This window comes from Neolamprologus multifasciatus, chromosome 1 (genome assembly GCF_963576455.1).
Source record: "Neolamprologus multifasciatus chromosome 1, fNeoMul1.2, whole genome shotgun sequence".
NCBI lineage: Eukaryota > Metazoa > Chordata > Actinopteri > Cichliformes > Cichlidae > Neolamprologus > Neolamprologus multifasciatus.
Window position 1 is genome coordinate 36,981,977 of NC_140439.1, and position 17,516 is coordinate 36,999,492.

The 17,516-nt window shown below is 41.4% G+C and overlaps 3 protein-coding genes and 1 long non-coding RNA gene across 12 annotated transcripts in view; 2 read left to right on the forward strand and 2 right to left on the reverse strand.

Annotated features, from left to right (window-relative positions):
• The window catches only part of vps13c (vacuolar protein sorting 13 homolog C), a 68,246-nt gene extending 66,007 nt beyond the window's left edge, over positions 1-2,239 (reverse strand). For 6 of the 9 annotated variants that reach the window (XM_085182901.1, XM_085183120.1, XM_085182975.1 and 3 more), the window contains exons 1-3: positions 2,015-2,239; positions 632-675; positions 215-257 (exon numbers count right to left, since the gene is read on the reverse strand). In XM_085182901.1, coding sequence (XP_085039027.1) covers positions 215-257; positions 632-675; positions 2,015-2,114 — 187 coding nt within the window. In that variant the 5' untranslated portion in view covers positions 2,115-2,239. The remainder of the gene's footprint in view (positions 1-214; positions 258-631; positions 676-2,014) is intronic. The other 3 variants (XM_085183344.1, XM_085183196.1, XM_085183049.1) reach the window with 1 other exon arrangement.
• Positions 1-11,161, forward strand: part of agrp (agouti related neuropeptide) — a 35,488-nt gene extending 24,327 nt beyond the window's left edge. Inside the window, exons 2-4 of the mRNA XM_085131914.1 lie at positions 8,876-10,333; positions 10,655-10,752; positions 10,857-11,161. Coding sequence (XP_084988040.1) covers positions 10,195-10,333; positions 10,655-10,752; positions 10,857-11,048 — 429 coding nt within the window. The 5' untranslated portion in view covers positions 8,876-10,194 and the 3' untranslated portion in view covers positions 11,049-11,161. The remainder of the gene's footprint in view (positions 1-8,875; positions 10,334-10,654; positions 10,753-10,856) is intronic.
• The window catches only part of LOC146526206 (uncharacterized), a 372,953-nt gene that overhangs the window by 1,941 nt on the left and 353,496 nt on the right, over positions 1-17,516 (forward strand). The window lies entirely within an intron of this gene.
• LOC146526207 (chymotrypsinogen A-like) lies at positions 11,646-13,691 on the reverse strand. The gene is made up of 7 exons (XM_085131474.1): positions 13,582-13,691; positions 13,009-13,112; positions 12,842-12,921; positions 12,581-12,659; positions 12,315-12,495; positions 11,959-12,092; positions 11,646-11,875 (listed from the first exon to the last, which is right to left on the reverse strand). The coding sequence occupies exons 1-7, from the start codon at positions 13,631-13,633 to the stop codon at positions 11,714-11,716; spliced, it is 792 nt and encodes a 263-aa protein (XP_084987600.1). The 5' UTR covers positions 13,634-13,691; the 3' UTR covers positions 11,646-11,713.

Here is a 17,516-nt window from a genome sequence, read left to right on the forward strand (position 1 = left end):
TACTTTTGTTTACTTATGATCACTTGAGGCTACAACCACAAAAACAGAAGCATTGCTGTGTCAAAATGCTAACGTCGAGGTTTTGAGGGTGTGTGTGCGTGTGTAGATACATATTTGGTCTATGGGGATGGCTGACTTGTGATGTGACACAATGAAGCACACAAAGAGCTTCAAAAAAGGTGACATGAGGTGAATAACAATCATCAGAACTCACCGATCTGTCCGGCCTTCACTTTGAAGGGAACATCAAACTCACTCTGAAACACAAATGCACACTATTAACCCTGTGGGAAGGGATGACGAGCCAGGTGTCCAGGCTTAAACTCTGCTAGTTTGAGTATTCTCACTCAAAACACACTCCAAACGACTAAAGCATCTCAGAGCAAACAGGAAGTGAGAATTTTGCAGCCTAGAGATTATGTGGTTAGCTTGTGTTTACAGCACAAGCGATTTAACAAGCTAGCAATCTTCTGTAACCATGAGGAGGCCACAGTTATCATACCATGTGACAACTAAGCAGAGTACAAAGGTCAAAAACAGACTCCTTTACATTAAAAGCTCAGACCACTCTATAAAATCATCAGACTAAACCACAGGCTGCATGTGTCAGTGTGTGAGGTTTGGGACTTACCAGAGCATTTTCTTTAACTCGCAGGTTCTCAAGGACAACATTTCCTGTAAGTAATCAGAAGAAGAATCAGAGTCAGCATATCTGATTGTGTGTTTACAAAAAAAATCATATGTTTCACACGTATCCCTTTAAATGCTTCATTTGACAAAATTAAGGTAATACTTTAAACTCTGATACAAATACTCGGGTGTATCAGCCTGATTTTGCTACAGCACTTCTATCGATAAACCTGCCCCGGATCCACCTGGATGTGAAATCCTTCAGGTGATTTTCCATAAGCAGCTAAGCCAGTGTTTGATTAGTGGAGAGAAGCTTCCTTCTCATGTGTGCCAGAAGCATGTTTACAGATATGAGGAAACATTAGGAAGCAGGAATGTAGCCAGACAGGCGGCAGCACAATGCCCACATGTTACACTTCTGCCATGTTCACATATTACTGACATGTAATGTCCTGGAGCTTTTACTGAATCTGGTTTGAACATGTACACAAAGGCTAACTAACTTGAGGATGTTTGCTTGTTATATTGCACAAGTAACCGACATTAAAAGGTTAATGAGTCCCAGTTAACTTCCTGTGAAAGACTATTCAATTAAATTTCCAGTCGTGGCTCTGCTGTAACATCATTTTAATATGTTTAAGTGAAAGCATTTAATCAGTCTGTGTAGCAGTGACAAAAATAACCATGCTGATGATAATGGCTTAACCGCAGACGTGCTGCCGTGTGTGTGTCTGATAAGCTGCAGGTTAACTGAATGCACCTTCTGTGTGTCACATTAACTTCAGCCCACTTCACGCTGACTGATCTGGTATCTGGATGAGGCCCAAACACCAGGACGTGCAGCGGGCTGAGGGTCCGTCTGCTTGCAGTTACTGGACGCGAATGTGGGCTGCAAAGTTCAGTTCCCCTCCAGCGCCTGACCACGTTGTAATATCCGGTAATTCAATAACAACGAGTCGCTGTGAAAGCTGGACATGAAAACACTCAAATGTCCGTGTTTATTTCGCTCGCTGTGAGTCACTCTTTAGTTCGGCGAACATTTAACAAACTTAAAGCATCCCCAGTCAGCAAAAAATAATATTCAACCACAGCACTCAGTAGCTTCCCCTTCTTCTTCGCTGTATTTTAAGTGGAGGTGTAGCCCAAACACCAGACGAAGCTTTAACGAAAGTTAAAATTTCACCAGAAGACATACTAAATTACAGCTTAAATTGATGCCGATATTATCAATAAACTCTATCGCTTTACAGTATGTGTTCAGACACTTTAATTATACTTGTCAAGTTGTGCAAAAAGACGCAAGCACTAAATTTAGAAATTTTCGAACGGAGTCTGGCTCGGATGCGTGTACAACAGACAGTTCCTAGCTAGCTGCAGAACCCACCTCCCCAGATCCCGATCTTGAGCTGAGACTTGTCGAGATTCTCCACGTAGTCTCCGATGAACCTATTGAGCAGGTCGCTGACCAGAGACTCGAAAACCATGACCGAAAGCTCCGGGATGGACCCAAATACAGGGTCACCGTCAGCTTTCCCCTGATTTCCGGCTCAGCTGATGACAGATATTTAAGTCTGACAGCTTCCGAGCTCGACTGCTCTGCCTGGTCGATTAGCTCCGTCTGTGTGAGAAGGAGAGCATCGATCAGTCAGTCAGGTGAGAGTGAGTCAGAGCTGGAGGGGTGTGTGTGATTTCTCCTCGACCTGGTTTGTGAAAGAAAAGATTCTTTGTGTTTCAAGTCTCCGACGACGCCAATAACAGTGACTGTAGTAATGCAATGCTCATAAAAACTTTCTTGAACAAGAATAATATTTTTAAAGTAACCCCAACAGTGTGTTAGCAGCACAGAGCCACTGCTGTCATTGTGCACAGCGCTGCACAGTTAATAAGATCGGTGGAGAGAATATAGTGATACGGATCACTGATTTTCTGATAGCAGTGAATCGAAAGTGTCCAAACCACAAACAAAAAAAATGAAACTTAAGTGCATCTGCAGAATAAACAGTTAACAGGTTCAGGCTCTGGGACTCAGACTGATGTTTAAAAGAAACTATAAATATCCACCTAACTATGTTACAATAAAAACAATAATATTTTTGATTTTTTTTAATGAATGATTTGCAAATATGTATAGATTTATAGCCCCAAAATAACCAAGTGAAGTACGCTGTGCCTTGATGATAGAGGGAGATGGATACTATGAGGTCAAAAGTGAATTGAACTAATCAGACAAAACAGAAAACAGCTCAGCCCTCCTGCCTGCGATGCTAAAGTTGATTTGAATGCTTCTGGAAGCTTATTTCTAAAATGCTTTTGGTGCATAGACTGTACATAAAAGTTGGACGTGATCAAGTTAAAGTGAAATCTCGGGCTGAGCATTTTCACGGTTACCCTGTTGGGATTTTGAAATGGGACACCACATGCCCATAAAATATATGTAGCAACGTGTCCATTAGTGGCATAATGTGCTTCACCTTATTACTTTTTAAACACCATTATTCTATTCTAATTTACAAAGTAAGCATCAGATTACGTTCAGTAAGTGAGCAAAAGTAGCAACTGAGACTATCATTTCATCAAAAAAGTGTTTAGTGAAGTCGCAAATCAAGCGTGACTGGATCATATCTTCTTTACAGTTTGACTTCTTTTGAAAGCCACCCCCTGCTGGCCATTGGAAAGAATGCAGGCTGAAGCTGAAGCTGTGTCTATCCTTTATATACAGTCTATGATGTGGCTGGATTTAGGCTGCACCACAGCAAACAATTTGCTCTCCACACATCAGTTTGTTGCTGACAGTTGGACATTAGCAGACATCCATGGCTCTGGTTGCCCATGTAACCCTTTAGCGTATTTACCACCAGGTCATATGTCAATCAAGGTATGCTGCATTCTTACTGGTAGTCTTTTCAATTGAAGCATTAAAATGTTATCTTTGAGCACTTTAAACTGTCTGCAGTTTTTTCAGCCTTAGTCGCTTAAACTTGCCAGATGTGGTTTATTTTCTACATCTGTTCACAGTTGTGAAGCACTTTATTAACACACGCAAAGCCTTTTTAGTCACACAGGCTACACTCAGTAGGTGTTGATTTGTCCTGCTCTGTGTTTTCCCCGCATTGTAAACCTGCACAGGTTTTTACATCTCCATTTTCTGTGTTACGCACATTGAGTGTATATGTAATGAAATGTGCTATAAAAATAAAATCGCCATCGTTTGTCAGTGTAATATTTGCCTGCACCTTAACATGAAACACCTGCTAGATGATACGTGACACACTGGTGGAAAATAGAACCTACGGCAAAAGGAGAACTCTGCAAATACACGGAAGTCCATAAGTTTTTAAACAATTACATAGTTCTTGTCATAGAAGGTTAAAACTGCATACACGCTTACAAAACACATATAGTACATATAATCTAGAAACAGGCCTGAGCAAAGGCCTGAAACTATTCAGCAACCTGTGGCGTTTGAGTCAAAGGAGCTTGCAAAGAAAAGCGTCTGGACTTCTTTAAGTTGCTTGAAGACGTTTCACCTCTCATCCGAGAAGCTTCTTCAGTTTGTAGTAACAGTAACAGGTGACAGAAGATGTGTCAAAAAGAAGGGACCTTCAGGGCCTGGATTCATCGCCATATTTGGACGAAGATGCTAGGGAGGGGAACTTCGGTGTCTGCATTTATCTCTTAAAATTGATCATTGTCTGTAAAAAATGCAAATAATGTTCTTAAGATGCAAAAACACGAGAAGGGGGCGTCAAACCCTGACATTATAAAAGCAACTGCTTGTGTATTTTTGGGTGGAGATCTATGCTGATTGTGTGCAGTATCCATCTCCCCGCGCGTGTGTTCAATAAAATCATTGTTTGACCAGACTCTTCGGGACCAGTGTTGTTTTGTTTTCCTCCTCAATATCTTCGAGTTTGGGACAATTGCAGTAGGTGTAGACGGCTACTGAGTGTTTCTTCTTCACTCTATATGGGTTTATACACCTCTCTGCATTTAATCATTGGTTATTATTAATCTCCGGCTCTTTTCCACAGTGTGTTTTTTGTCCCGTCTCCTTCCCCTCACCCCCAGCCTCCCTGAGTCTGGTTTTGCCAGAGGTTTCTTCCTGTTAAAAGGGAGTTTTTTTCCCCACTGTCGCCAAAGTGCTGCTCATAGCAGGTCATCTGATTGTTGGTGTTTTCTCTGTATTATTGAGGCAACTTTTGTTGTGATTTGGCACTATATAAATAAAATGTAATTTTCCACAGCAAATTTTAAATAAACCAAGACATGATTGAAGTTCAGTTTTAATTCAAGAATCTATTTCATGAAATGTTTAGTAATTACAGTCACTTTTATACATGGATACATGTCATTGACCTGTATATATTCAAGATTCAAGAAGTTTATTGTCACATACACCGCAAAACACAAATGTTACGCTGCAATGAAATTCTTACTTTGCGAGTTCCCTTTAACACAACTAAATAAACAACTAACTAAAAACAAAACATAAAAAAAACTCTAAGCATAAAAAATAATAGAATAAAGCGAGTGCTATGGACACTCGCTTTATTACTTGCACTTATTTAGAAGTGCAAGTAGTTATGCAACACTGTCACAGTGTTAACATAATCAGATTATGCAAATATTAAAATTGTTTAAATTGTATGTAGTTGTATTATATTGTATCTAAATATTCAAAATTGCACATTTATAGGTCAAATTATTGAGGTCATTGTTGCAGATGATCACAGTTCAACAGTTAGTCAGTGATTCAGTAGCCTGAAACTGTTTTTAGTCTGGTTGTTCTTGCTTTCACACTCCTGCAGCTTCTGGCAGATAGTGCTGTGGATGGGTGCAGTCCTTAATGATATTGTGGGCCCTTTTTCTGCCCCGGCTGTTGTAAATGTCCCGCAGTGGTGGGACTAGATGAATTTTGCCGTTTTAATGACACACTGGAGGGCCTGTCTATCCCGAGTGATGGTATTCCCGTACCACACTGTGATGAAGTTTGCCAGGATACTCCCCACCGTGCATCTGTAAAAGTTGCTGCACATCTGTATATGCATAAGAAGCAGTCACAGCACATCTTCAGATGATGCAGCTGCGGCGCGTATCACTGATGCGACTTTAAAATAGGGCGGGGTCAGAAGCACGAATGTTTAATTCGATTAAAGCCCTGTTACCTCAGCTTCTGTCCCCTCCTGCGTCTTCCTCGCCTCCTCTGTTTGCATCACAGGTGTGAAGAAATAAAAAAGTTAAATACTAATAAAGTAAAAACATCTAATTAAAGTGTAACGCTCCAACATAACAGAGGGCAGCTACCAAAACCTGAGTCTCACACATGGTCGATTATGGTGGTAACCTTCAGATGGAATTGCCCACAATCCACTGTGACATGAAAGAAACAGAAGCCACACATTGACTGTGGTAAGAGTTCAGGCTGAAACAGGAAGTATGTGAAGATAAACATGTTTATTAAGTCCATTTCCTGCTGATGGGCTGTAATCAGTTGATTCTGAGCGCAGATGCTATGTGCAACTGCAGCTGCGTCCGATCTCATTTGTACTGAGTGCGGCGATGATGTCAACAGTGTGTCACTATTCAGAGAATTGGCAGCATGTTGGCAGACAGAGGACGAGGAGGAGGAAGTCTAAGCAAAGCAGCAGATTGACAATAATAGAAGAAACATGAAGGAAGCAGCCGATCTAATGTTCTCCATTAAAGCACCCTGAGAGGATTATTACTGAGTGTACCGAGCTCTAACCAGCACTCAGGTCATAACTGACAGCACAGAGGCAAACACGACTACTTTTACTGATTAAGGAACAAAATAAAGGCACATTGAGTAAATTTACAATTTACTTTTTTTATCCACATAGTTAATTTTTTGTTATTTTTATTTGAACTCACGCAGGCTTATCGAATCAATCGGTCCTATTTCCTAGATCAGTTCATTTACCACTCTGGGCTGGTAAGAAAAAAGAAGACTAAATTCAGTTAAACCACTATGTGAAAACATTTCAGGCTGGACAAGAACATAGCCTGCCTTTATGTCCTCCTCTGTCATGTATTCTGCAAACAAAGGTACCAAATAGCTCAAAAATAACGACAAAAAAATCACACCAGGGAAGAGTTTGAGCAGGGAGATCCGTACTGGGTCATCTGCCCAACGCTGAGGACCTTAGGTCTTCTCAGAGTCGAGGTGGAGCACAAATCTACTCCAAGTGGGAGAAGAAGGTTTCCTGAACACACGCTTCTAAAACTGGTTCTGCAGACGTGAAGCGTCACATCTGCTGCTGCTTCTGCAGGATTACTGTGTTTCAGTAACAGTGATTCTGTGTTCACGTGTTGCTCTCTCTGACCTCGCTCTTCCTTTTACTTGCTGCAGATATCTCTGGCTCCAGGGCTCATCTGTCGTATCCGCGGTTACAAGCCTCTGCTTTTTTGTTTGTTTTGCCTTTCTGTTGTCTCCTTGTCTTTTTCACATTCCCCACAACTGGTTTTATTAAAGATTTATTCTTATTAAAAGGGAGTTTTTACCTTTACCCAGGCAGTATCTGGGTTTCCCTCTGTAAAACAGCCCACTGCCAGTCTTTCTATCTTACAAGACTAAGAACCCTGAGGTGATATTTGCTCTGATTTTGTTCTAGAAAATAAAGAAAAAGATCAAATAAATAGTTTCCACAAAGAAGAATATTGTGTTTTCTATTAGACACTCAACTGTCTGTCCAGTTTTTGATATATTCTTCATTTGTTTTTGTCGTATATAGATGAAAATAGACAGAAGTGACCTTTACGACATAATCACCATACTAATAGATGCCCCAACCCCCTGCTATACAGTCTCACGTATAGTTTAAATTAGCCTTAGAGCTTCCATCATGCTCCATTTGATGTATCTCTGCAAGGTCGCGGGATGATGCACATGCACAGCGGGTGCCATTCCATACCAAACCTGTGGGTCATGTGACCTTCTTCCTGTCCAGGGGTCTTTAAATTGCACCTCGTCATCTCAGAGAGTCACAGTGAAGAGTCACAGCAACAGGTGAGTCACATCTCCGTCTGGTTCTCTTCTGATTCAGCTTATTGTGGAAGTAAATAAGATTTTATTTATGATTAAAACTGAAGTTTTATTTAAGCCTTCTGGTGTATTAGTGACAATATCAGGAATATTATGCTGTAAAAGGGATTTTTTCCAGGGATACAATTTTGTTGTAGAAATAAACACCCACAGTTATCTTTTTATTATTACAGTTGTGTTTTTGATAATTTAAAAAATAAGCTTAATAAAAAGTCAAATTCAGCAGTGTAAAATTATTTTAATTAAACAAAGTAGAACTATGCAGCCTGGTACTAAATGTCCTTTGCACCTCTAATGAAACCCAGCAGGAATGATTTTGTTTTTAACTGCTGACGAGCTTCCCTGTGGATGTAAATGACAATGTGCTTAATGAGAATCTCTCCTTGCTTTATGCATGACTTGTTTTCATCATACAGGAAAGCGATTAAAACCAGTGCTGTGGGTTATTGCTAAGGAAGAAAGGGAGATGTCATTTAATGTTTTACGGAGCAATATTTAATTTGTTTTCCTCCAAGGTTTGCAATCTGTTCAGTGTGGAAATTTCAACAGATTTAGTTATGCATAAGAATAATACTCAATTTAAAAAAAAAAGAAAAAAGAAACACTTGGTGCTGAAATTTATAACTAACAAACTCAAATTTATGTGCTGAAAATAAAGAGAAATTCACAAACCAGCAGATTAGTTTATTTCATGTGGGTTCAGATCATATCTTGTCACGGCGAGTGAGAACAGCCGTGTGGAAAAGGAAAAGGAGGATCCAAACGCAGGCAGTCGTGAAGGTGTGAAGGTGATTTATTGAACACGAACTATAGAGAGGCAAACGGCAAAACGGAGAACTAAACTATACTGGGACAACTAAACTACAGAGCATGAACAAGAACACGAACCTACGGAGCCCCGCAGGGGACATGGGAGAAAAAAAATTAAAAATTAAGACGGACTTTTGCGAGATCTCGCAAAACTAACTCGGGATCTCGCCCTCGCAAAAGTCCGTCTTAATTTTTTTTCTCCCATGTCCCCTGCGGGGCTCCGTACGAACCTGAACATAAAGGAAAGAAGACGATGGTACATGATGATGACGGCAGGGAACACACGGATGAAACATGCTGGATACACAGACGGACCAGCAACTACAAAGACAGAAGACGTGACTTGCACACAGAGGCTGTTTCCCAATTCAGGGTCTGCAGCCTTAAAGTACGCAGCCTCAACGATCCTCAAGGGCCGCGTACTTAAAGACGCTAAGGCCGGAAGTGCGAGGCTTGTGAAATGGGACGGTCTAGCCTCCGTTGCGCTGCCCAGGTTGCCTAGCAACCATGATACTAACAGCTGGAAACGTTTCATACAGCTTTGTTTGACAGAAATGAAGGAGAAAATCTTTTGTTCATTTGTTTGTTTGTTTCTACATGAGCTTTGATCATTCTCTGATTAAGCTCAGCTATTGAACGGCGTATATTTTAAAGTAAAGGCTTTAAAACCAAGTTAGTACAAACGTCACTAATGTCACATAACTTTGCCGACATGTGGCCAACAGGAATGTTTTAATGTTCTTCGTTATTAAACATTTGCACATAAATAAGTGACATAATATTCAGTATTTACTTAAACTTTACTCTTCGGGCGCCCCTCTTCCGCTGTTTTTGTTCGGCAAAATTATCCACACCCACCGCCGCGCTATGCATTCTGGGATATGTTGGGCCACGAAGTCTACACGGCCACGTCCTTAAAATTCAGGGAAATGAAGGACGCATTTGAGGGCCGCATTTCGAGCAGCCTTTGAATTGGGACAGCCTTCGTCGTGTCGCTGTGACGTAATCGGCCTTAAAATGCGGCCTTTAAGGCTGCAGACCCTGAATTGGGATACAGCCAGAGAAACACAGGGAGATTACACACAGGTGGGGGACACAGCTGGGAGTAATCAACAAGACGAGACAAGAGGTAAAACTGAACACACTCACGTGAGACGCAGACCTTCACAATAAAACAGGAACAAGAAACCATCGCACAAAGATGCAGACTCGACACTGAGAGACAGACAGAAAATGACACATGGAACTTGAACTAAACCTGCAAAAACATGAGAACACAAAGCCTATGAACAACTCCCTAAACAAGAACAACTGAAACAGATTCATAATCATCATAAGAAAAGAATCCAAAATGCAAAAACGCACCAAAACATGACAACTCAAAATACTGGGTCAAACTGACCCAGAACCGTGACATATCTGTTATCAAACTTACTCCAACAAGCTCCAAATCCAAAACTTGTTTGGTAGAAAATTTCACACACGTTAGTTGTCTTTGTATCAACTAATGAAGGTTTTTGAATGCAGAGAATGAATAAAAAATGTGACTCGGAAGTTTTGGCGTTCCCCCTCTTTCAGGTAAACTGAAGCCTGTGTCTGTTTCCTCCTTTCAGAAACTCTTGTTGGAGAAACTGAGGATTGTGGGAGTTGTTGTGCAGGTTTTTCTTCTTCTTTTGTCTGCCAGCAGCACGATGTTTGGCACTGTGCTGCTCTGCTGTTGGTCCTTCGGACTGCTGCCGCTCGCCTCCTCGCTGGTTCATGGAAACTTACCGCTCGATGAAGGTCCTGTCGCTGGACGTCGCACTGAAACCTCCTTCCTATCTGAAATCGGTCGGTAACATCTCTTCATTCAGAGAGCTCCAACCACTGTCTCTCCAACACACCAGGGTTGGAAGGATTAATCTGTTTAACAGTGGAAGCACGAATATTTATAGATAGAAAAAGTAGACCTCTGAACATGTAGTTTTCTGTTTTGTCCCTTTTTTTTTTTTTTTTACATCACATCTAGTAAGCCCAATCTTTTACATTTGACTGCAGTTATTTTGAAGTATTTTGAAATTGATTTTTCACATACAGCAGATTAAACACAATGGAGTGATTACAGTAAGCAAAAAATGCAAAATACATTCTGCTGTGTTTTCTGATTTACAGAAAGAAGCCAAGTACCTGACCGCATGCACGAGCCTGCCCTCCTCCCCGTGGACTCTGTAGAAGATCATTTTTTGATGGATACAGGCTCATACGATGAGGTGCAGCATTTAAACCAGCACTTTACTCTTTACCTCATGACTCCCTGTTAACAGGTTTACCTTAACAAAGTGAATTCATCTGCTTGCTGCGTTTATGTTTGCAGGACACGTCTGCAGCCTTACAGCTGCAGGGTCGGGCCATGCGTTCACCTCGTCGCTGCATCCCTCACCAGCAGTCCTGTTTGGGCTACCCACTTCCCTGTTGTGATCCCTGTGACACCTGCTACTGCCGCTTCTTCAACGCCATCTGCTACTGCCGCCGAGTTGGCCACGTGTGCCCACCAAGACGCACCTGATAACAAACTGCTGTGATGAGGAGCGAAGGCAGAAACTAATACAGCAAATATGATTTGTGATCTTTTTGTTTTGTGTTGGATTAAATGTGCTGTAATAAATAACTGATGAGGACTGTGTGTAATCATATCAGTGTAACCTGACACATCTCTATATATCTATATATACACATCTATCTATCTGTGCTTTAATCTTGTAAAGTGATGCCCACAATCATAACTCTTAACTATATCTCATTCATATTAACGTGTCTTTCTTTATCAATTAAGGAACATAAAATATTTGGTTTTTAACCATAAAAAATTGTTTTTATTCACTGCTTCTAGTATTTATGTATAGCTAGGCCAACCTGATTCTGGTGCTGTTGAACACCAGGCAAGTCCAACGTAATAAAACTCTTCTGGAGTTCACCACACTTCATTCACCGAATGCTCGATGTCTTAAAATGAATTTCTACAGAAGAGTTTATGTTGGGTCATTTGTCCATTTTTCTCAATGAATACATTAATGTTTCTTTAATAGTTGTGATAATTTGTGTGGTCACATAATAAAAACATGAAGATGAATATTAAGGAGAAAAAGACACGTTCTCGAGCAGGTCATTTTCATTGTTTCTGTGTTTTATTGAGGATTAGCTTGGTGCTGAAACCTCTCATATGTGACATGCTCAGTTGGCAGCGATGGTCTGGTCGATCCAAGCGCGCAGCTTGGTGACACGGGAATAGACTCCAGGAGTGGAGGTAGAGCAAGTTGAGGTTCCCCAGGACACAATACCAACCAGAGTCCAGGCTCCAGATTTCTCACAGACCAGAGGACCACCAGAGTCACCCTGAGAAATAACACATGGATTTTTTAACACAATATAAGAAGCTCAGGATCAGTGCTTCTGTAATCGATGGAGGTCCCACTCACCATGCAGGAGGAGGATCCGGAGGCTCCAGCGCAGATCATCAGATCAGTGATTTTGCTGCCCCAGTAAGACTGGCAGTTAGTGTTGGTCAGCAGGGGCAGGGAAGCCTGCTGCAGACGGGGTGGTGTGCTGCCAGCTGCAACACAAACACATCAGACATTAGAGACTTTTTTATCATGCTCTATCATTCCTGTTTTAGCACAACTGTTAAAGCTCCACCTGGTGGTCTCATTACAGTCCAAACCGGCGTATATGTCTATCTAATAATTGTTTAACCGATCAGTGTCTACGAGGACATAATAACAAAGAATAACAGGTTTCAGCACAGCCTGCTTCAAAAAAGTGGGTGAGCTCTTACCATTGTAGCGGGTCAGACCCCAGCCAGTGGTCATACACCTCAAGCCTCCGGGGAAGTTGTCGGAAGTCTCGGCCACACAAACTGGGGAAACACGTGAGCCCAGTTGGGCAGGGGTGGCCAGCTTGATGAGTGTGATGTCGTTGTTGATGGTGTAACTGTTGTAGTTGGGGTGCCTGATCACCTGTTGGGAAGTGACATCGTTATGAGCGGCCAACAAACCCTGACATGTAGCTATGCGATGAAAGCTGATGCAGTGTTTCACCCACCTTGCGGGGAGCCAGGGTCTGGATGTTCTCGGCATTGGAGGAACGATCGTGCTCTCCGAGGATCACACGGTCGGAGGTCCTGCACAGAAAAGAACAGAAGCTGTGGGCATTTCTGAGATCACCACATTACCTGAAAACTCTTTTTATTTCGTTTTATTCTACCCCAGATACACAGCAATGCCCTCTAAACAAGGATTCTCCTCATCAAACATGACTCTATGTCTTAATTGGAGTTTTCAGTCAAAACCAGCTTAAAGTTACCTGACGGTGCAGTGAGCAGCTGTCACCACCCAGTTCTCATTGATGAGAGAACCACCACAGAAATGGAAGCCGGTGTAGTCCTGTTACAGCAAAAGGAACATCAACGGTTAGACATTTCCATCTGATTGTGTGGTGACCTGTGACAGCGTCTTTGTTTCTTCATTTACCTGGAGGGACACCTGCCAGGGCCAGGAGTGAGGCACTGCCTCCTCACCGTTCACAATGCGGGCGTAACCGGTGATGACAGGACGGATGGCGGGAACTCCGCACCCTGGTGACATCAGAACATCAGAATTATTCCAATAACAAAAATAAAATTAATGTAACTGTCACATTGGCACTAACTATAAAATTAAACAAATGTTTCTCTCTAATGCTGATCTGCTTAAAACATAATGACACATATACGCCACAAAGATCTCTCAGCTGGACCAGATTGTTTAATCTACAATCTGAGAGCTACTTTTGCCACAGTTAAAGTTTTATTGTATTTTCATATCATGTTGCATTATGTGAATAAACTGATATAACGCTTTGATTTCCCCATTCTTGAACATTTTTTTTATACCGTCTTCTACTTTTTCTTTCTTCGCATGTAATTCTTAACGTAAGTCATTAAAAGAGTCATTAAAATGGAAAAAAAGGAGAATAAATTACAATATATCCGTCACTGCTTCGAAAAAAGACAACTTACAACATGCTTCACCCAATGAGCTGTAACCTTAAAGAGTTTGTCTCACCGTAGGCGGTGCCAATGAAGGCGAGGCAGGAGAGGATCCACAGGAAGGCCATGGCTCGATCATGTCAGGGCAACCTATTGGAGGAGCTTTTATACAGCAGGAGTGTGATGTGATTGGATGGAACCAGGGTGGTTACATCTTATCTGGACAGTGGGAGTTTTAACAGGTGATGCTGACAAAGAGCTAAGTTTGATTTTCCAGTGTGAGGGACCATGACATTCACACGTGCAGCTGATTCACTGTAAAGGAGTGAAAGAACTCCTTAACTGAGGCTAAATATAAAGATTTACATCACCATTGACTAATATTTTATTATATATATATATATATATATATATATATATATGATGTAACTGACAGTGTGCTTAATGAAAACATCTACTGTGTGTTATTGCTAAGAAAGAAAGGGAGATGTATTTAAATATTTAATTTGTTTTTTTTCCCAAGGGTTAGACTTTGAAAAAATCCTTCTTTATTCAGAGTGGAAATTTCAACAGATGTTACCCACTTCAGTTATAAGAATAATAATCTGTTGGTTCTTATCTGAGGGAGAAAAAAAACACCTGGTGCTGAAATTTATGACTACAAACTTAGATTTATGTACTGAAAAAAAGAGAAATTCATAAACCAGCAGGTTAGTTTAAATTATGTATTTAATGTGGGATCAGATCACATCTAACCAGTGAATCAATGTTATCAAACTTACTCCAACAAGCTCCAAATCCAAAACTTGTTTGGTAGAAAATTTCACACGTTAGTTGTCTTTGTATCAACTAATGAAGGTTTTTGAATGCAGAGAATGAATAAAAAATGTGACTTGGAAGTTTTGGCGTTCCCCCTCTTTCAGGTAAACTGAAGCCTGTGTCTGTTTCCTCCTTTCAGAGACTCTTGTTGGAGAAACTGAGGATTGTGGGAGTTGTGGTGCAGGTTTTTCTTCTTCTTTTGTCTGCCAGCAGCACGATGTTTGGCACTGTGCTGCTCTGCTGTTGGTCCTTCGGTCTGCTGCCGCTCGCCTCCTCGCTGGTTCATGGAAACTTACCGCTTGACAAAGGTCCTGTTAATGTTTTGAAAAAACAATGTTGGACTCTTTAGTTTTCTCTTGTTCCATCTCCAATCAGACCTGGAGCGACATGTTTAGCCGCATGTTCTCCTTAAATTGCTGGCTTAGTGGTGTCCATAAAACGATGTGGGCTTTATAGATAATTGCGAGACTTTCTGGAGGAAACCTGGTCTTGTTAGGAAAGACAGCATCCATCACACTTTGGATGGAGCAGCTCTCAGTTATAAAAATCTGACCAAAGTTATTAAATCCCCCAAAATGTGACTATTCAGAGTTGGGACCAGGAAGTAGAGTTACAGTCTTACATTCTCTCTCATTCTCTCCTCCTGTTATCCCCCTAAAATCTCATCCCCTTAGAAACTGTGTCAGCTCCCAATCACCAAAAAGCAAACTAGAAATTTGCAAAAAGCAAGATAAACATGAAAAATTACAAAGAAAGACTAATACAATATCCATATCTGCACCACAGAGTAAAACAGTGAAATGTGGAATATAAAACATTAGGTCTCTCTCTTCCAAGTCTCTGGTAGTACATGACTTTTTCAGTTTTTCAGTTCAATTTAATTTTATTTATACAGCACTAAATCACAACAACAGTCGCCTCAAATTGCTTTATATTGTAAGGCAGACCCTACAATAATACATACAGAGAAAAACCTAACAATCATATGACCCCCTATGAGCAAGCACTTTGGTGACAGTGGGAAGGAAAAACTCCCTTTTAACAGGAAGAAACCTCTGGCAGAACCAGGCTCAGGGAGGGGCGGGGCCATCTGCTGCGACCGGTTGGGGTGAGAGAAGGAAGACAGGATAAATGACATGCTGTGGAAGAGAGACAGATATTAATAACAGATATGATTCAATGCAGAGAGGTCTGTTAACACATAGTGAGTGAGAAAGGTGACTGAAAAGGAAAAACTCAATGCATCATGGGAATCCCCCGGCAGCCTACACCTATTGCAGCCTGAAGGGGCCTGAAAACTGAAGGCTCTCCCTCCCATTCTACTTTTAAATACTCTAGGAACAACAAGTAGACCTGCAGTGCGAGAGCGAAGTGCTCTAATAGGGTGATATGGTACTACAAGGTCATTAAGATAAGATGGGGCCTGATTATTTAAGACCTTGTATGTGAGGAGCAGGATTTTGAATTCTGGATTTAACAGGAAGCCAATGAAGGGAAGCCAAAACAGGAGAAATCTGCTCTCTGTTTCTAGTCCCTGTCAGTACTCTTGCTGCAGCATTTTGGATTAACTGAAGGCTTTTCAGGGAGTTTTTTGGACATCCTGATTATAATGAATTACAGTCGTCCAGCCTGGAAGTAATAAATGCATGAACTAGTTTTTCAACATCACTCTGAGACAGGATATTTCTAATTTTAGAGATGTTGCACAAATGGAAGAAAGCAGTCTTTTTTTTAAATTGTTTATTTTATTTTCATTTACTGAACACGGGACAGACTTGACTGGGGAAAAGAAAGAGGGAAAGAAAAAGAGCAGGGAAGAGGAACGGTGATAAAGGGCAAAAAACAAAAACCAACAAAACAAACAAACAAAAAATACATATATCAATCACCTGGATCACCTGTTGAGAAAGAAAAAAGAGAAAACAAGCAAAGAAAAAGAGAGCAATATAATAAACAACATCATCGCGATGATCTATGTGAATATAACAGTAAATACTAAATATTAAATATTATTGTGCAGCACGTAAGATCGACAGCGCACAGTGTGCTTTGAGGTAGGAGCCAAAAAGGGTGTAGTTTGTTTGTGTAAGCACCCGTGTGTACACCTGTGAGCGTGAGCGCGCTTGTATTTAAAAGGTTCCTTCATGTAATGATCTGCTAGAGGGTGTGGGGGGGCCACAGCCCCGCTCCCCAGGGCATGAAGCAGGTATGGAGGAGATCCAGGCTCCAGACATCCAGAGGCCCGAAGAGCAAAGGAGACCAAGAAAGACAAGCAGCCACCAGGAGTGAGCCGGTGCGTACCTGGACGCCCATCCCCAGACACAAAGAACCACCAATGCACCGATGTCTGAGGGCGTCTGCCACTGGCAGGGGGAGTGGTGGGGGGAGATAGGCCTCCATACCATGGAGGGCCTGAGATGTCCCTGGAGAGGTGGCGTCTGATACCTGACCTGACATATGGACACAAACAAACAGGCACACATAGATACAAACATCCATTCCCACTCTCATGCTCTCATATGCAAGTCTTACATATTTGTTTAATATGTGCATTGAAGGACATATCCTGGTCAAAAATGACTCCAAGGTTCCTCACAGTGTTACTGGAGGCCAAGGTAATGCCATCCAGAGTAAGAATCTGCTTAGATACCATATTTCTAAGATTTTCAGGGCCGAGTACAATGACCTCAGTTTTATCTGAGTTGAGAAGCAGAAAGTTAGTGGCCATCCAGGTCTTTATGTCTTTAAGACATTCCTGCAGTTTAACTCATTGGTGTGTGTTATCTGGCTTCATGGACAGATAGAGCTGGGTGTCATCTGCATAGCAGTGAAAATGTATGCTATGTCTTCTAATGATGCTGCCCAAGGGAAGCATGTTTAATGTAAACAGAATTGGTCCTAGCACTGAACCCTGTGGAACTCCATAATTAACCTCAGTGTGTGAAGAGGACTCTCCATTTACATGTACAAATTGGAGTCTATTAGATAGATAGACAAACCACTGCAGTGCAGTACCTGTAATACCTACAGCATGTTCTAATCGCTCTAATAGGATATTATGGTCGACAGTATCGAACGCTGCACTGAGGTCTAGCAGGACAAGCACAGAGATGAGTCCACTGTCAGAGGCCATAAGAAGATCATTTGTAACCTTCACTAAAGCTGTTTCTGTGCTGTGATGAGCTCTGAAAC